At 41.2% G+C, this 20,384-nt stretch overlaps 1 protein-coding gene and 1 long non-coding RNA gene across 2 annotated transcripts in view; one reads left to right on the top strand and one right to left on the bottom strand.

Moving 5' to 3' along the window:
- Positions 1-13,576, bottom strand: part of LOC125088381 (zinc finger protein 345-like) — a 32,501-nt gene extending 18,925 nt beyond the window's left edge. Inside the window, exon 1 of the mRNA XM_047709422.1 lies at positions 13,283-13,576. Coding sequence (XP_047565378.1) covers positions 13,283-13,381 — 99 coding nt within the window. The 5' untranslated portion in view covers positions 13,382-13,576. The remainder of the gene's footprint in view (positions 1-13,282) is intronic.
- Positions 13,577-13,583: 7 nt separating this feature from the next.
- On the top strand, positions 13,584-19,491 carry LOC125088475 (uncharacterized). The gene is made up of 4 exons (XR_007123711.1): positions 13,584-13,820; positions 14,769-14,848; positions 16,817-16,948; positions 18,660-19,491. It is a non-coding gene; the product is annotated as an uncharacterized LOC125088475 (long non-coding RNA).
- Positions 19,492-20,384: the final 893 nt, after the last annotated feature.

Here is a 20,384-nt window from a genome sequence, read left to right as displayed (position 1 = left end):
TAATATGTGACCTAAGGCTTCCAAGCAGAGGTATCACACTTCAAGGGCCCAGAGATTACCTCCCAAAAGTAGTAAAAAGCCGAGACCTCTCTTTGGCAAGGCCAAATTCTTGGCTACATAAATTCTGTCACGTCTGAATCTGTGACATTCTTTTGGTTCTGAAAAGGATTTAGTTTCCAACACTTGATTCCTTTTTTTCTTTTCACAATCATCCTTAAAGGCATGCCTTTTCTTTTTATGTTGCCTTCCCTCTCCTAAAGGAGTGAGCATTTCCTAAGAGTGCCACCTTTCAACTCACCATTTTCAAGAGTCTTCCTTTCAATCAAAAGGCAATGCTCCAGTTTAATAGGATCAGTCATGTTGTCAGTATTTTCCCACTCAAGATGGACCTCTATGTTCATGGGATTAAGTTATCCATTTTCTAACACTGCAATGTATCCCTTGCTTTTCTCTCCCTAACTCTTCAGTCTAGGATAGAAACCAGAGTTGATCTGCCTGTTTGGGGTATATATTTCTCCACTTACATAAAAACTGAAGTTTACAGTAACCTCTAGCTCTAAATAAGGCTGTAGGCATAGGCTGTTATATGCAGTTTTAATTGTTTTTCTTGTTGATTCATAAGGCTTTTAAGGGCTATTTGGGAAAATATAAGCCCTCCTAATTTCTTTCAATTCTTTCAAAATTATAGAGAGAAAATCCATTGAAAATTGTGACATATAAAAACTGACCCATGGGGCACCTGGGTGGCTCAGTGGGTTAAGGCCTCTGCCTTCGGCTCAGGTCATGATCTCAGGGTCCTGGAATCGAGCCCTGCATCGGGCTCTCTGCTCAGCAGGGAGCTTGCTCCCCTCCCCCCCGCCTGCCTCTCTGCCTACTTGTGATCTCTCTGTCAAATAAATAAATAAAATCTAAAAAAAAAAAAACTGACCCAAATACTTTGAAATTTCCTATTTGATATGGTGGCATCTTACATCAGTGGGGAATATATGGACCTTGAAAAAGATGATGATGAAATAACAAATCATTTGAAAAATGAAAAACTGCACTACTCCTCACAATATATCAGATTAAGCTCCAGATCAAGCTGCTTGTGAAATATAAAAATAGAGGGGGTACTCGGGTGGCTTAGTCAGTTAAGTGTCTGCCTTCAGCTCAGGTCATGATCCCAGGGTCCTGGGATCAAGCCCTGCATCCAGGCTCCTTGCTTCTCCCTCCCCTTCCCACTCGTGCTCTTTGTCACTATCTCTTTATGTCTCTCTCTCATGTAAGTAAATAAAATCTTAAAAAAAAAAAAGAAATGTAAAAATTGAAATAATTTAAGAAGTAACGATGCCTGGATTTTTCTAAAATTCAGGAGTTAGAGAAATTTACCAAGCAAACCAAACCAAATCTATAGGTAATAAGGGAATGATATTTAACTACAAAAAAAAATTATTATTTTTTTTAAACCCTACCCCTAAATGTGATGGTATTAGGAGGTAGGATTTTTTTTTTAATTTCTTTATTTATTTGACAGAGAGAGAAATCACAAGTAGGCAGAGAGGCAGGCAGAGAGAGAAGGGGAAGCAGGCTCACCACTGAGCAGAGAGCCCGATGTGGGGCTCGATCCCAGGATCCTGGGATCATGACCTGAGGCGAAGGCAGAGGCTTTAACCCACTGAGCCACCCAGGCGCCCCCCCCAAAAATTATTTTAATTGGGAAAACACCATTAGCAAAAGAAAAGATAAATGACAATCTAGGAAAAGGCATTTGGAACTTATATTACAGAGAAAAGATTTTTAAAAAACATATAAAATAGCTTTAAAAGCAGAAAAGGAATACTCCTATAGAACAATGGTCAACAGAAATGGACAGTTCATAGAAAAACAAATGCAAATACACTAAAGAATATAAGGAGATGCTCAACTTTGCTCACTATAACAGAAGTGTTAATTAAAATTACAGTGAGAGACCAAAGTCATTGGAAAATATCCAAAAGTTTGCCAGTGTATTCTGTTGGACGACCTATTGGAAAACAGTAGTAAAATACTGATGGAGTAAATGCACAACCTCAAAGGAAGGGAATTTAGCAATAACCAGGAAATTACAGAAGCATTTAAGCTTGTCCCACTCCTCATAATTCCTTTCAAAGATAAGCTAGCAGGGCATCTGGGTAGCTCAGTCAGTTAAGCAACTGACTCTTGGTATCAGCTCAGATCATGATCTCAGGGTCATGAAATCAAGCCCTGCATCAGGATCCACATTAAGCATATGCTTGAGATTATCTCTCCCTCTCCTTCTGACCCTCCCCTACTCAGGTTCACTCTCTCTCCCTCTAAATAAAATCTTTTTTTTAAAAAAAAGGAAAAAAATAAAACAAAGCTAGCAACATTCCAAAAGAAAAATGTTGTTGAACTTTGGGTTTGTTTTTTTTTTTTACCTTTTTAAAGATTTTATTTATTTACTTGACAGAGACAAAGAGCACAAGCAGGCAGACCAGCAGACAGACAGAGAGGGAGAAGCAGGCTCCCCGCTGAGCAGAGAGCTGGACATGGGGCTCACTCCAATGACACTAGGATCATGACCCAAATGCTAACTGAGCCATACAGGCGTCCCTGAACTTTTTAAAATTTAAATATTTTGTTGATTACTTTTCTTAATAACTTTAGAATACTTCCACATTTTGTCGTTTCCCAGTAGACAATCATATTATCTGCTAATCAATTTTCTGTTGCTTTTCAATGGTTTTTCTCTAGTTTTAGTGCAGTGCTTATAATCTGAATTAAATGTTGAATAGAAGTAGAGCCATCACTCTTTTTTCCTGATTTTTACTTAAGGGCATACATTTTTTAAAACAAGTTTGTTGATTTTAATTTGAATCTCCCTGATGGCTAGTGATGATGAACATTTTTTCATATGTCTGATAGCCATTTGTATGTCTTCATTGGAGAAGTGTCTGTTCATATCTTCTGCCCATTTTATGATATGATTGTCTGTTTTGTGTGTGTTGAGTTTGAGGAGTTCTTTATAGATCCTGGATATCAACCTTTTGTCTGTACTGTCATTTGCAAATATCTTCTCCCATTCCGTGGGTTGCCTCTTTGTTTTGTTGAGTGTTTTCTTTGCTGTGCAGAAGCTTTTGATTTTTATGAAGTCCCAAAAGTTCAGCTTCGCTTTTGTTTCCTTTGCCTTTGGAGACATATCTTGAAAGAAAGTTGCTGTGGCTGATATCGAAGAGATTACTGCCTATGTTCTCCTCTAGGATTCTGATGGATTCCTGTCTCACGTTGAGGTCTTTTATCCATTTTGAGTTTATCTTTGTGTACGGTATAAGAGAATGGTCGAGTTTCATTCTTCTACAGATAGCTGTCCAGTTTTCCCAGCACCATTTATTGAAGAGACTGTCTTTTTTCCACTGGATATTTTTTCCTGTTTTGTCGAAGATTATTTGACCATAGAGTTGAGGGTCCATATCTGGGCTCTCTACTCTGTTCCACTGGTCTATGTGTCTGTTTTTATGCCAGTACCATGCTGTCTTGGTGATCACAGCTTTGTAGTAAAGCTTGAAATCAGGTAATGTGATGCCCCCAGTTTTATTTTTGTTTTTCAACATTTCCTTAGTGATTCAGGGTCTCTTCTGATTCCATACAAGTTTTTGGATTATTTGCTCCAGCTCTTTGAAGAATACCGGTGGAATTTTGATCAGAATGGCATTAAAAGTATAGATTGCTCTAGGCAGTAGAGACATTTTAACAATGTTTATTTTTCCGATCCAAGAGCATGGAATGGTCTTCCATCTTTTTGTGTCTTCTTCAATTTCTTTTATGAGTGTCCTGTAGTTCCTCGAGTACAGATCCTTTACCTCTTTGGTTAGGTTTATTCCCAGGTATCTTATGGTTCTTGGTGCTATCATAAATGGAATCGATTCTCTAATTTCCCTTTCTGTATTTTCATTGTTAGTGTAAAAGAAAGCCACTGATTTCTGTACATTGACTTTGTATCCTGCCACGTTACTGAATTGCTGTATGAGTTCTAGTAGTTTGGGGGTGGAGTCTTTTGGGTTTTCCATATAAGGAATCATGTCATCTGCGAAGAGAGAGAGTTTGACTTTTTCATTGCCCATTTGGATACCTTTTATTTCTCTTTGTTGTCTGATTGCTGTTGCTAAGACTTCTAATACTATGTTGAACAAGAGTGGTGAGAGTGGGCATCCCTGTCGTGTTCCTGATCTCAACAGGAAGGCTGCAAGCTTTTTCCCATTGAGGATGATATTTGCTGTGGGTCTTTCATAGATAGATTTTATGAAGTTCAGGAATGTTCCCTCTATCCCTATACTTTGAAGCGTTTTAATCAGGAACGGATGCTGGATTTTGTCAAATGCTTTTTCTGCATCAAATGAGAAGACCATGTGGTTCTTCTCTCTTCTCATATTAATTTGTTCTATCACACTGATTGATTTGCGAATGTTGAACCATCCTTGTAGCCCAGGAATGAATCCCACCTGCTCATGGTTGATAATCTTTTTTTTTTTTTAAAGATTTTTTTAATTTATTTATTTGTCATAGAGAGAGAAGCGAGAGCGAGCACAGGCAGACAGAGTGGCAGGCAGAGGCAGAGGGAGAAGCAGGCTCCCCGCCAAGCAAGGAGCCCGATGCGGGACTCGATCCCAGGACGCTGGGATCATGACCTGAGCCGAAGGCAGCCGCTTAACCAACTGAGCCACCCAGGCATCCCGGTTGATAATCTTTTTAATGTGCTGTTGGATCCTGTTTGCTAGGATCTTGTTAAGAATCTTAGCATTCATATTCATCAGTGATATTGGTCTGAAATTCTCCTTTTTGGTAGGGTCTTTGCCTGGTTTGGGGATCAGGGTAATGCTGGCTTCATAGAAAGAGTCTGGAAGTTTTCCTTCTGCTTCAATTTTTTGAAACAGCTTCAGGAGAATAGGTGTTATTTCTTCTTTGAAAGTTTGGTAGAATTCCCCAGGGAATCCATCAGGTCCTGGGCTCTTGTCTTTTGGGAGGTTTTTGATCACTGCTTCAATCTCATTACTAGATACTGGTCTATTCAGGTTCAATTTTGGGAGTTTATAGTTTTTCAGGAATGCATCCATTTCATCTAGGTTGCTTAGCTTCCTCAAGAAATTAAAAATAGAGCTTCCCTATGACCCTGCAATTGCACTACTGGGTATTTACCCCAAAGATACAGATGTAGTGAAAAGAAGGGCCATCTGTACCCCAATGTTTATAGTAGCAATGGCCACGGTCGCCAAACTGTGGAAAGAACCAAGATACCCTTCAATGGACGAATGGATAAGGAAGATGTGGTCCATATACACTATGGAGTATTATGCCTCCATCAGAAAGGATGAATACCCAACTTTTGTAGCAACATGGACGGGACTGGCAGAGATGATGCTGAGTGAAATAAGTCAAGCAGAGAGAGTCAATTATCATATGGTTTCACTTATTTGTGGAGCATAACAAATAGCATGGAGGACAAGGGGAGTTAGAGAGGAGAAGGGAGTTGGGGGAAATTGGAAGGGGAGGTGAACCATGAGAGACTATGGACTCTGAAAAACAATCTGAGGGTTTTGAAGGGGCGGGGGGGTGGGAGGTTGGGGGAACCAGGTGGTGGGTATTAGAGAGGGCACGGATTGCATGGAGCACTGGGTGTGGTGCAAAAACAATGAATACTGCTATGCTGAAAATAAATTTTAAAAAATAAAAAAATAATAAAATAAAATAGTAAAAAAATAAAAAACCAAGTTTGTTGAGATTTAATTCACTTGCCATAGAATTCACATTTTTAAGTGTACAAGTCAATGGTTTTTAGTATATTCACAGACTCCAGTACCACAATCAGTTTTAGAACATTTTCATTATCCCAGAAGAAAGCCTGCAACCATTAGTCATCATTCCTCCAGACTATTTTCCAAAGCAGCCACACCATGTTATATTCTCTTTATATTTATAGTCTCTTTATATTTTATATTCTCACCAGTTGTGTATGAAGGTTCTAATTTCTTTTTTTTTTTTAAGATTTTATTTATTTATTTGACAGAGAGAAATCACAAGTAGGCAGAGAGGCAGGCAGAGAGAGAGGAGGAAGCAGGCTCCCTGCTGAGCAGAAAGCCCGATGCGGGGCTCGAACCCAGGACCTGGGATCATGACCTGAGCCGAAGGCAGCGGCTCAACCCACTGAGCCACCCAGGCGCCCCTGAAGGTTCTAATTTCTTAACCTTTTTCTTTTAAGAGAGAGAGAACACATGCATGTAAGCAGGAGTTGGAATAGGGGGTAGAGGCTCCATGCTCAGGGCGGAGCCAACACAGGGCTTGATCTCCCCACCCTGAGATCATGACCTGAACGAAAGAGTCCACTATGCCACCTAGGGGTCCCTCTTCACATTCTTCTTCGTTTTTTTGTTTGTTTGTTTGTTTGTTTTTTAAGATTTTATTAATTAATTTATTTATTTGATGCAGAGAGACAGTGAGAGAGGGAACACAACCAGGGGAGTGGGAGAGGGGAAAGCAGGCTTTCCACTGAGCAGGGAGCCTGACGTGGGACTTGATCCCAGGACCCTGGGATCACCAACAGAGCCAAAGGCAGATACCTAATGACTGAGCCACCCAGGCACCTCTCTTTACATCCTTCTTAACATTTGTTACAATGTCTTTTCTATTGTAGCCATTTTAGTCAATGTGAGTGATAGTGCACTGTGGTTTTGATTTGTATTTTCCTGAACCCTAAAGATGCCAACAATCTTGTCATATGCTTAATAGCAATTTATCTATCTTCTTTGGAGAAATATTATTCAGATACTTGGGCCATTTTTAATTGAGTCGTTTAACTTTTTATTATTAGGTTGTAATATATCTTTATATATGCTGGGCACAAGTCCCTCATCAGAAAAATGATTTGCAAGAATTCTGTCCCATAATGTATGTGGGTTGTCTTTGACCTTCTTGACAAGTGCTGTTTGAAGCACGAAAGTTTTTAATTTTGACGAAGTCCATTTATCTACTTTTCGTTTTGTTGCTTATGGTGTACATAAACACATCTAAAGCACACTAATGTGCGTTCTTTTTTTTTTTTTAAGATTTTATTTATCTACTTGACAGAGAGAGATCACAAGTAGACAGAGAGGCAGGCAGAGAGAGAGGGAGGGAAGCAGGCTCCCTGCTGAGCAGAGAGCCCGATGCGGGACTCGATCCCAGGATCCTGAGATCATGACCCGAGCCGAAGGCAGCAGCTTAACCCACTGAGCCACCTAGGTGCCCCACTAATGTGCATTCTTACAGTAGATTTTAAAAGACAGAATAAACATAAGATAGAAAAAGTGACTACTTATAGGTAGAAAGTATAAACTGTGAAGGATGAGAGAAAATTAAACCTTGATGTGCAGATTTGACTTTGGGGCCACATATTTACTTTATATAATTATAGGAAAAAATTAAATTTTAAAAGAGCCATCTCTAAAAATTAAAAGTAAAACAAGCAAATCTGTGATTCCAACTTGTGGCATAACATCTCAAGAGGTACCATTCCAAATGACTCTAGCATACAGTAATTTGATTCCATATCCCCAGTGGAATATACCCTAAAGAACGAGAAGATTATGATAAACAAAGAAAACAAACAAAAACAGAAGACTGTTTTCAGTAGTCAAATCACTGAATATTATTATTTTGAGTGTTCTTCATAGAGTGTGGAATAAAGAATCGTAATATTTCTTCCAAACTTTGTAAAGTGTGGAATAAAGAACTGTCGTTTTCTGTTCCATGATCCTATCCAGAACACATTACATGAACTCATATCTCTAAGCTCCTTGGGGTTGTGACATTTATTTTTTAATCTTTTAAAAGATACACATATACTAGCTTTGTAAAGCCACAGAAACAATGATCAACCCAGTAGCAATGAAAGTCCTAGTACGTAGAATATAGTCTTGAAATGCTGTTTCCATTAATATGAAGGAGGCTTGAATCAGGAAATGAATAAGAACCTAGAACACGGTAATAATGCTTGATTTTTGGCTTTCTTTACAACTTATTTCAATTAAATTTAATTCAATACAATTCAAGTACTCTGGATCCCTGCCATGGGAAAAGTCCTATTTGGGGCATTATTCAGCCAATGAGTTCAGAAACAGAGGGTAGAAATGCATAAGAATAAAATAACACATATTAATGTGAGTCTTCTGTTTTTCTTTTTCTCTCAAATGTAACTCCAGTAAATTCCATCTATCCATCTATTTATCCTGAATAACTTATCAAGTCTATAAAAGCCCTTTCCACATAAAAGGTGAGGTTCTCACTCGGCATCAGGGAAATACAAATCAAAACCATCATGAGATATCACCTCACACCAGTCAGAATGGCTAAAATTAACAAGTCAAGAAATGACAGATGCTGGCGAGGATGCGGAGAAAGGGGAACCCTCCTACACTGTTGGTGGGAATGCAAGCTGGTGCAACCACTCTGGAAAACAGCATGGAGGTTCCTCAAAATGTTGAAAATAGAACTACCCTATGACCCAGCAATTGCACTACTGAGTATTTATCCTAAAGATACAAATGTGGTGATCCGAAGGGGCACGTGCACCCAAATGTTTATAGCAGCAATGTCTACAATAGCCAAACTGTGGAAAGAACCTAGATGTCCATCAACAGACGAATGGATAAAGAAGATGTGGTATATATACACAATGGAATACTAAGCAGCCATCAAAAGAAATGAAATCTTGCCATTTGCGACGACGTGGATGGAACTAGAGGGTATCATGCTTAGCGAAATAAGTCAATCGGAGAAAGACAACTATCATATGATCTCCCTGATATGAGGGAGAGGAGATGCAACATGGGGGGTTGAGGGGGTAGGAGAAGAGTAAATGAAACAAGATGGGATTGGGAGGGAGACAAACCATAAGGGACTCTTAATCTCACAAAACAAACTGAGGGTTGATGGGGGGTAGGGGGTTGGGAGGGTGGGGTTATGGACATTGGGGAGGGTATGTGCTATGGTGAGTGCTGTGAAGTGTGTAAACCTGGCGATTCACAGACCTGTACCCCTGGGGATAAAAATATATGTTTATAAAAAATAAAATTAAAAAAAAAAAAGGTGAGGTTCTGATTAGAAATATTATTAGAAATCTGACAACTGCTTGGAAACAAAGTAACAGCATTTCTCTTTCATGGGTATTATAGGAAATTTGATTTCCATTAAGTGTGTGTTGTGAAGGTATGTATGTGGGCAGCGTTTGCTTAAAAATTGCAGCTGGCACCTACTCTCTAAAAATGAAATCATTTCTTTTTTTTAAAGATTTTATTTATTTGAGAGACAGAGTTAAAGAGAGAGAGCATAACAGGTGGGAGGGTCAGAGGAAGAAGCAGACTCCCCACTGAGCTGGGACCTGACACAGGGCTCCAGTCCCAGGACTCCAGGGTCATGACCTTAGCCCAAGGCAGTCGGTCAATTGACTGACCCATCCAGGCACCCAAAATGAAATCACTTTTCTTAGCATTCACTAAATCAGATATTGAATTTCACCTTTTAAACTCTGCTCCTATTTGGTATACCACTTGTCTGATTTTAGAAATACAGTTTTATTGGAACTTAGCCGCGTCCTTTTGTTTATGTATTATATATGGCTGCTTTCACTCTACAACAATCTTGAGTAGTTGCAACTGAGAACATGTGTCCCATAAACCTAAAACACTAACTATATCACCCTTTGCAGAAATTTTATCAACTCCTGACTGAGAAGATCTACTGAAAACCAAGAAAGCAAAGACTAAGATCAAGTCAAAAGAACCTAAGAGCCAACCTGAATAGGCTCCAAATGGTAAATATGGCACAATACTAATTTAAGTATACATAAATAAAACAACTGCAATAGACTAAAACATGTAAGTACATAAAAATCCATACTTTTATAATGATAGTAAAAAATAACAATCACTGGTACCCAGGAAAGAATGCTAGCAAACCATCATTTCATTATGGTTCATTACTTCCTCATTTTAAAAACTGTTAAGTTAGGAGGAAAAAAAAATCTGTCCTGCCTCCCTTAAGAAATCTGTACCTCAAGGTAACCAATCAGTTCATACAGAAAATTTTCACTATATATAATTATTCCAGTTAAAGAATAAAAATATAATTAATTTGACTATAACTATTTAGCAATCTCTAATGAAATAATAATAGAAAATATCACAAAAAGAGGCAAGAAGACACTATATTCCTCTTCATGGAAGTATACATTAGCATTAGTGTAGTCATTGTGCCCAAAAAAAAGGGCGGGGGGTGGAAATGGAGAGAACCCATCTGAACCAGATCAAGCCTCTACATCCAATCTCTAACTAGAGAAATATAGAAAAAATTGTTAATGATGACATATTGTGGGAAACTTTACTGGACAAATCACTCAGCTTCTTCAACAAATACGTTCCAAGGAGAGACAGAAAAAGAATAAGAATGAGGGGTGCCCAGGGGTGCCTGGGTGGCTCAGTCAGTTAAGTGTCTGCCTTCGGCTCAGGTCATGATGCCAGGGTCCTGGGATGGAGCCCCACATCGGGCTCCCCACTCAGCAGAGAGCCTGCTTCTCTCTCTCCCTCTGTTGCTCGCCCAGCTTACGTGCTCTCTCCCTGTCAAATAAAGAAAATCTTAAAAAAAAAAAAAAAAAAAGAATGAGGGCACCTGGGTGGCTCAATGGTTGGGCATCTGATGCTTGGTTCCAGCTCCGGTGACGATCTGGTGGTCATGGGATTGAGCCTGGGATCCTGGTCCATGGGGAGTCCACTTCTGATTCTCTGTCTCCCTCTGCCCCTCCCCCCATCCACATGCACGCTCTCTCTCTCTCAAATAAGTAAGAATAAGAAACTATAGATAAAAAAAAGAAACATAGATTTTTAAAAATACTTTATTAAAAGACTTATGAACCAATCACAACACACGGATCACATGGATCTTATTTGGGCCCAGATTCAAAGAAATCTTGAAATTAAAAATAAAGTTATTTGCCTTGTGGGGAAATCTAAATCTAAGGAAATACTACTTATTTTTTTAAGGAGAATAATGGTATTTGATTAAGTTTTTAAAAGACTATCATTTATATACACATTTATGGATGGAACAATACAGCTTCTGGTATGTGCTTCAAAATAATCCTAGGTAGATAGACGTACAGATTAAACAAGACCGGTCATGAGTTAATTATTACTGAAACTGAGCAAAGTGGTGCATAGACATTCATTACTGTTTTGTCTATTTTTGTACATGTTTGGATTTTTTACAATGAAGAGTTAAGGAAAACAGTGATCAGAGCTTAGTAAATTGATTCTACTACACACAAAAATCAGGTAACAACCGCATAGCTTGAAAAACTCTATAAAAGCATATTAACAATTTCCTTTAATTTTTCAACAACGAGCAAAATACCCTGAATAAAACATAAAATCAGAAAATATTGTTTAGAAAAGTGATAATGCAAGAGACAACACAGCAAAAACTATTAAAATTTAAAGTACACATAAACACCTGAGAAACTAGCATTCATTCTACCAACAAACTCATTGATAGGCTAAATGACATATATTCAAGGATATTTATCCCACCATTGTTTATAACAGCGAAAGACTCATAGCCAGCTGAAAGTTCATTAATAAGGATTAATTCTTAAAATTATGGAATTATTTAATACTGTGCAGCGATAAATGAAGTCCTTCATGTACTAATGGATGTACAGAATTCCCCTGGAAGTACTCAAGAACCTAGGCACACTGGTTGCCTTCTAAGTAGGAAAAACTTGTGAGGGTGGGGGTGGGGGGGCTGCTGAGAAAGAGAATTCACTGTATACTCTTTTGAACCTGTTAAATACTTAGAGAATGATCTCTTAAACAATAAAATTGAAAATACTCAAAGTGAAAGCTTTCAAATTTCTCTCTGAGAGACGTATTTCATTCCTTCAAATCATTCAAAAATCTTAGAAGGAGCAAAATGGAGTGGAATAACCTCTTTGGGGCCAGACTTTGAGTCCATTCCATTATTATTCTTTGGAATAGCCAGGCCCAAAGACCAAAATACTAAAAGGATCTTTGTTAATGGAGTTTCAAAAGAAAGCAAGCAAATATTCCCATATCGTGAAAAACCAGAAAACACTTCAGAGACAAAAGAAAGAATAACAATTTACCTTGGATTAAACTCAGTTGTCCAACATCAGCTCTTCTCTTAGTCTCTGGTCACCTGTATAAGCCAAGTCCATTAACTGGTAAGGGATAAAGAAGCATAAGGAAAAGGGATAAAACCTTTCCTTGAGCCCAGACTGACTCTGCCCTCCTTTTCAGAAAAAAAGGAGTACTCTTGTGCAACTCCTGGGTACGAAGGAACCAGAACTTCTTGCACAACCCACCGAAATTCCAAGCACCAAGGAACTAGAATTTCTTGCACGGCCTCCAAGGACCCAAGATCAACCCTATAGCTGGCATCAAGTCCGCATGTGATCAAGAAACATCACAAACCAGTGTACCTGGGTGGCTCAGTCGGTTAAGCAGCTGCCTTCGGGTCAGGTCAGGATCCCAGATTCCTGGGATCCAGCCCCCATCAGGCTCCTTGCTCAGCGGGGGGCCCGCTTCTTCTCTGCCTGCCATTCCCCCTGCTTGAGCTTGCTCTCTCGCTCGGTCGATGTGTCAAATAAATAAATAAAATCTTCAAAAGAAATGTCACGGACCACTGCACTCCCTTCAGTGATTAAACCCCTTTAAAAATCTCTGGACCCAAAATAAATAGCAAAACCAACAAAATCTCTGGGCCAGGAAGAAACCTGAGCTGGGCTTTGGACAAGAGTCTGCCTTCTTCCCGAGTGGTCGGCCTTCCTCAAAAGGAATTTGACTTCTTTCCAGTCAAAACTCCAGCCACCAATAGTACAATCTGGGTTTCTGCAACGCAGCCGGCCACAGAGACCCCACAACTACAAGCTTCCAGAAACCTTCAAACCCACAACCGGCCTCAGGGTGACCATTTCTCTATCATTGCTCCCCTCACCCCATTCGGCTCCCGGATAGACACAGTTGGGAGGCGCCAGACTCCTAAAAAGTCAACGACATAATTAAAGCAGGAGTCAGTCTCACAGCTTTCACAAGCACTCACACAGCGGGAGACATTATTACCACGCCTTCGTGAGGTCACACATAATCATGCAGTCCCACAGGCACATTACGTCACACACTCACACAATAACGTGTGAAGGCCGGAGGATCGGCACCCGACCGCTCTCGGTCCCCGCCCGGGCTAAGACGCGCCTCACCTTCAGCTTCTCTGGCGTCAGGATCCCGGCCCGCCCCACCGGAGCGAACCCACGGGCCGCGCTTCCTCCGCCGGGGCGCTGTGCAGTTCGCTCCAGCATAACGGCGCCGACCACCTTAGAAGGAAGTGATGTTACCCCTGGAGGCCTCTGGAAAGTGTAGTCCAGAACACGAAAGACCCCAGAGAGCGTTCGACCCGAGTAATCGTCACCGGGCGCCAGCCTACAACCGGGTGCTCCTCCACCCTTAAGACAAATCGCTGCGACCCCGCAGTTGCCGCTGCGCACCCGTCACCCCAACTCGCCTTCAGCGGGACGTTTATTTCCGCCCCGGGGACTTCTGGGACTTGTAGTGTCGCCTAGGAGCCTCGGAGGGCGGAGCAGGGCGGCGATGGAGAACCCTCAGCCCTAGCCTGGAGCTGGCTGCCGGAGATGCCGCCGCATAGCCGGGAAGATCTGCGGGGGTGGAGATTTGAGTCTGACGAGCGGAGGAATGCCTGGGCTCTAACTGCGGCCAGGCTTAGTGGGGCAGGAGAGAGAGGTAGAGGGAGGTTTTAGTGCTGGTGAGAGTGTTTGCTTCGATTTATGATCTTGGGTGTGGTTGTGTTGCTGTGCCTGTTTTACGATTTAAAAAAAAAAAAAAAGCTGAGTGTTTAAAAGTACAGTTTTTTTTTTTAATTCATTTATTTGACAGAGAGAGATCACAAGCAGGCAGAGAGGCAGGCAGAGAGAGAGAGGAGGAAGCAGGCTCCCTGCTGAGCAGAGAGCCCGATGCGGGGGGCTCGATCCCAGGACCCTGAGATCATGACCTGAGCCGAAGGCAGCGGCTTAACCCACTGAGCCACCCAGGCGCCCCAAAAGTACAGTTTTTTAATGTCACATACAAAAAAGTGCCCAAATCATTAGAATAAAGCCGGATGCATTTTCATAGATTGTCCAGAGTTGTGTACTCGTGTAGCATCCCCAAAGTCCCCACCTGTCGCCTGTAAAGGTCTCCATCTGATTTACAATATAGTTTTGCCTGATTTTGAGCTTTACATAAATGCTATCATATTGTATGTACACTTTTACCCCTTGAGTCTGACTTCTTTTGCCAAATATTGTTTATGAGATTAATCGGTAAAGTTTATTTATTCTCATTCTTGACAGTCTTGGCTTGTTTTCAGCTTGGGGCTACTAGGAATAGTGCTCCATGAACATTCTTGTTTGTAGTCTTTTGCTGTGTATATGTGTCATCTTGGTTACATATATATCCAGGAGGGGCATTGCTGGGTCATCGGTTACACATATGTTTAGCTATAGTAGATATTGCCAGACATTTTCTGAAGTGGTTCCCCTACTGTAATTCCACCAGCTCTGTATTATAGTTGGAATTGTTCCGCATCCTAGCAACTTAATATTGTATGCCTTTTGTTTTTTAAACTTTCTGGTGGGTGGGTGGTTGTTTTGAATACCCCTGATGTATACATTTGTATATCTTCTGTAACAGGCAAAGATACTCAACCAGCTTTAGCATTTACTGTGGATAAACAAGAGAAGGTTCGAGAGGATTTAGGTCCCCTTGCAGAGGTGTGTGTTGTATGTATTGGTGTCGATCCAACATCTTCAGTACTGCCTCTCTTTCCAAACCTTGCCCCTTTAAGAAGAAATAGGAGGGGTGCCTGGGTGGCTCATTTGGTTAAGCCCCAGCTCTTGATATCAGCTCAGGTCATGATCTCAGGGTTGAGAGCTGGAGTTCCGCTTGACTCTGTGCTGAGTGTGGAGCCTGCTTAAGATTGTCTCTCTCTCCTTCTCCCTCTGCCCCTGGCCCTGTGTGCTTGCACACATGCATGGGCATACACACTTTCTCTCTTAAAAAAAAAAAAAGAAGAGAAGAGAAAAGAAAAGAAGAAAGGGAAGGAAAGAAAAGAAAAAGAATAGGAAAGGGGTAAAGGCAAATTTTTAGCCTCCATCCTGAAGAGGGACCCAAGGCCATATGCATTAGTCCAGGTATGTTGGGGACTTGACAGTGACCAAGTTTGCCAAACCTCTTAAGCCCTTACAGACCTTGGAATGTAAGTTACTGTGATACCAGGAAATGCCCTTGGTCATGGTCAGAAAAATTACTTGAGCTGGATTTAGAAATCATTTTTCCAGTTGGACAGTATAACTTTATAGGTGGGTTCCTCTGGCCCAGTATCAACTCGGGTAGTTGTAACTGATATTGCTGAATGTACTTTGGAAATAGATGTGTTAATTACAGGTAACAATTCTCTTGATCATAGAGATGTTTCCAATAGGGAAATGCCACAATTAGAATAATGGTAGTAGCACAGACACACGACCCAGACCCTATAAGACCTCTCCAGTATATTCACATAGTTATTGTGAAGCAGTACAGGAGACCAGGGAAGGGTATCAGGGAAGTAGAAGAGGTCAGAGGTCACTATAATGATCAAATAGTTAATGGAGCCGGAAGTGTTTAAAGAAACTGTATCACATAATAGCCCTCAGTGACCAGGGGAAAAAGCCAATGTTATTTGGAACCTCACCATGGACTACCACTCTCCATGTGGGAATAATATACTGGCACGTGCAATTCTAGATTTAACAATTACAGAATCCATAATGCAAACCAAAGGTATCTGTTTTGCAATTGTAGACATTGCTAATGCCTTCTCAGCATCCCATTGCCTCCTGAAGATTAGAGCGAATTTGCTTTCCCAGGTTCCACTTACCTTTATTTTATCATGTTGTCACAGGCTATCCTAAATTCTCCATAATTTATCACTAGTGGATAGGCTTAGGCCTCAAAAAAGGCTGAAATATCACCAGAGGTGTCCTGGTCAATTACACTGATGGCATTATTCTGACTGAAAGGGCTAAAGACAGCATATAGACTGCCTTTCATGAGATGAGTCCATATCTGAACTAGAGCTGGAAGATTAGCATCCCAACAAGATACTGGGGCTAACCACACAAGTAAGCCTCTTGGGAACCATGTGGGCTGATGCTCAAAGAAAAAGCCCTGACCTTGTTAAAGAAAAACTGTTGGTCTTAAAACCTCTAGCAAACAAAATAAGGCACAACATCTGATAGGCTTGTTCGGGTATTGGAGGCAGTCCTTACCTCACACAAGGTTGAGAATCTTGCTGAACCCATCGTATCAGATTGCTCAAAAGAGTCCCTGTCACACTGTAGATACAGCCATATCAGAAGCGGTGTCTGAACCAGCACTTTGGGCTTCTTGGGAGCTTTGGAACACTTAACATTCCTGAGTATTCCTGGGCCTGGTTCATGCACATATCAGCTAAGGTAAAAGCAGATGGGATGTAGTGGACCACTGCCACAGTGCAGATTCAAAGAAAACTGCTTAAAACTGTGTATGGCAAAGAGAATTCTGCTTAATGGGGGGAGCTGTAGACTGTTGTGCTTCCCTTGGAAAATAGTCCCCCAAATGCACCTTGTTACATTTTCACTGATTCCTGGGCAGTAGCCAATGGACTGGCAATGTGGTGTGGTGCCTGGCAGTGGGACAATTGGATGATCAAATTTTAGCCTCTCTGGGAATGAAGAGTTATGGCAGCAGATTCCACAAGACCCACATCCTGCTTGTGACCATGTGGATGTAAAGGACCTTATAAAGATGAACATTAAGGGAAGCCACAAGATGATCAGATAAGGACCCAGGTAAGGACCATATCCACCTAAATACACCACTACACAGGGCATGAGAATTTATAATTCAAGACTGAGCCCAAAAATGAGACACAGTGATTCCAGCTCATGAGGCCAAGAAAGCCCAGCAAATATGACCAGGCTGTCAGCTATGCAGTTGAGTAGCAGAGAGAACTCTGGGACACATAACAAGGGGTACCAAAACAGGCTGGTCCTGGAAAATAGACCATATGGGCTCTCTACCCTCCACTCAAGGGTACTGCTGAGTATTGATGATAATAGACACGTTTTCAGCGTCCAATACTTCCATCCCTGTCCACAGAGCAGATGGGTGGCCATACTATTCAAGGGCTCTAGATGGGCAGTGTTACGTAGTTATCCACTTGTATTCCCTAAACATATCCAGTTGGACAATAGTGCCACCTTACAACAACAACAACAACAACAAAAAAAGCAGCAGTAGGCAGCAACCTGGGATATTCATTGGAACTTTCATGGCCGTGTCATAGCTAAGCAGCAAGTGCCATTGAAAGATTGAATGGGCTTTTAAAAATATTTTATTTATTTATTTGAGAGAGAGAGGGAGAGAGAGAAGGAGCATGAGAGGGGAGAAGGTCAGAGGGAGAAGCAGACTCCCCCATGGAGCTGGGAGCCCGATGCGGGCCTCGATCCTGGGACTCTGGGACCTGAGCCGAAGGCAGTCGCTTAACCAACTGAGCCACCCAGGTGCCCTGAATGGACTCTTAAAAGAGAAATTGGAAAAGATAATTGGACAACCAAGCCCCACTCTCCATGGAGCACACACTTAAGATAGTCAATTTGGGCTCTAAATGTAGCAATTCCCCCAAAATGGTACCTTTCATTTAAATACGATGTGTACAGACTATACACCTGAAACTAATGATGTACTCTATGTTGGCTAATTGAATTTAAAATGAATGAATGAATGAATGAATGAATGAAATGTTTAATTATGAGCAAGAGGAGGGAAAAGGTGGAGCTGGCTGTAAGAAACCCAATCCACAAAATTAACTTCTCACTCTACATTTTTCCTCCCACACTTACCTCTGGAGAACAGGGGATTGGAAAACTTTAACCTAGTACTTTTTTTGTCTCCTGGCTGTCCTTGCCAGATTTGGCAATTATGGATATTGATGACAATGATCATAAATATGAGGTGATGACTCCTAGGGTAATGTTGGCGTGGCATACACATCAGAGAGTGGAAGTGGTTCTAGGATGTTCCAAGGTATAGAAAGAAATTGCAGAGGAACCTAGGGACCAGTTATGCTATATGGGGTAAGACATGGGGAAGGTTGGGAAAAGAATGAAGTGATTGTTGCATGGACTGCTGACAGGAGGGCACTCATAGTTGTAGAAGACGAGATCGGGCGCATTCAGGGTGGTATGGCCGTAGACCATAGTTGTAGAAGAAAAGGAACAACTCTTATTGGGTAGAAAGCACTTTAGATCCTTTAAGGTCTGGGTAGAAGTAAGGACTAGCAATCTGTCTCCACTCTTATCCTTGCCTCGCATGTGGCCGGTTAATCCCAAACCACCACCATCATCTCAACTTAACTGTTGACCAACAAGTGATAAACCTTCCAACAACTACTGACTTCAGAAAGTAAGAGCCTCTGCCTGAGATGACAGAACAAGGCTATCATTCTAGATATTGATATGATTTTCTCTAACCTATTCTGACTGCTTTCTTGTTTTTCAGACTATTGATGATTCTAAACTAAGATGAGTGGTAATGACGATTGTATTTCCCTGGACTTCCTGCTGGCCGATATAGGCGATACATGGGCAATTTCTAATATTTCATGCTACAATTGATCAATTAATAAGTAGCAACCCATTTTTGCCTTAGAAAGTAATGTGGCTCTCCCAGGTTGATCTTGATAGAAGCTGGGACATATTTAGCTGACTTGGCTCCAGATTGGAAGTTGTAGTTGTGGTCACTATGTTGCTTAGGACAACAGAACATATTTGGTCCAAGCCCTTACCTGTAAAATTAATTAGAGTAGCCCACAGGGTAGCCCACAATCCTGAGAATGCTTAGCTGGATACTGAAAGGTCAGAGGGTCGAGTTGTAGGGAACAGCCCCACCATGGCAACTTGGCCACCTTGCATGTACCCATGCAGGCAAAGGCTTGAAATATAGCTTATTTGAGTCTCGGCAGAATGTCTTATGATTCTCCCCAAACATGAGAGAATGGGAGACCATTAAGGAGAGAGATAAGACTATCTCCCATTTGCCTCTATATGTCAGACCTTGGGAGACTGTTTTGCGAGTTTCTCATCACCATCCAGGTTCTGGTGAAGTATGGGGCTTTCTACCCAATGTCCACCTCTCAGGATAGAGCTGAAACAAAACAAAACAAAAGTTATTATAAAAAACATTGAAAAAAAATATTGAACTACTTAGCTGTAGTCTAGGACTGACTCCTCAGCAATCCGGGATACCCCATTTCAGTCACCTGGCCCCTTTAGCTTAATCAAGGTGTTAGCTGGTCTGAGTTCTCATTTAGTGGATCTGGAAAAAATCTACTTCCAACCTCATTCTTTTTTTTTTTTTTTATTTGACAGAGAGATCACAAGCAGGCAGAGAGGCAGGCAGAGAGAGAGGAGGAAGCAGGCTCCCCGAGAGAGCAGAGAGCCCGATGCGGGGCTCGATCCCAGGACTCCGAGATCATGACCTGAGCCGAAGGCAGCGGCTTAACCCACTGAGCCACCCAGGCGCCCCTCCAACCTCATTCTTGAGGGCAGATTTCAGTTCCTTGTGTTGCGAGACTAAAGTCCCTATTTCCTAACTGGCTGTCAGCTGGAGACCACTCTCAGATATTTTCCAAATGGTCCCCACAGACAGAATAGTACTCATCCAGGAAAAATAATGAAACCTTGCCATTTCCAATGATGTTGTTGGAGCTAGAGAGTAGTGTGCTAAGTGAAATGTCAGAGAAAAACAAATGCCATATGATTTCATTCATATGTGGAATTTAAGAAACAAAACAAACAACCATAGGGAAAAAAGGAGCGGGAAAAACCAAGAAAGAGACTCTCAACTATAGCGAATAAACCGATGGTCACCAGAGGAGAGGTAGGGGGGATGGGCTAAATGGGTGATGGGGATTAAAGAGGGCACTGGTGATGAGCACTGGGTATTGTATGTAAGTAGTAAACAACTAAATTGTACACCTGAAGCTAATATTACACTGTATGTTAAATAGCTGGAATTTAAATAAATACTTTTAAAAAAGATGAGGTGGTATCTTTAGCTATGGGTAATTTGTTTTTATTGGACTGATGAGTGTTTATATTTCACTTGACTGAGTTCTGGAGATTTGTTTTTTAAGAATATTATACATTTTACTTCTTTGAGATTATTAGCAAAATAGTAACTTATCTGACTGATAAGAAAACACATTGGGTAGCCAAAATATCT

The sequence above is a fragment of the Lutra lutra genome, chromosome 17 (genome assembly GCF_902655055.1).
Source record: "Lutra lutra chromosome 17, mLutLut1.2, whole genome shotgun sequence".
Classification (NCBI taxonomy): Eukaryota; Metazoa; Chordata; class Mammalia; order Carnivora; family Mustelidae; genus Lutra; species Lutra lutra.
The sequence above is the reverse complement of the archived record's forward strand: the minus strand, read 5'-3'. Positions and strand labels throughout refer to the sequence as shown.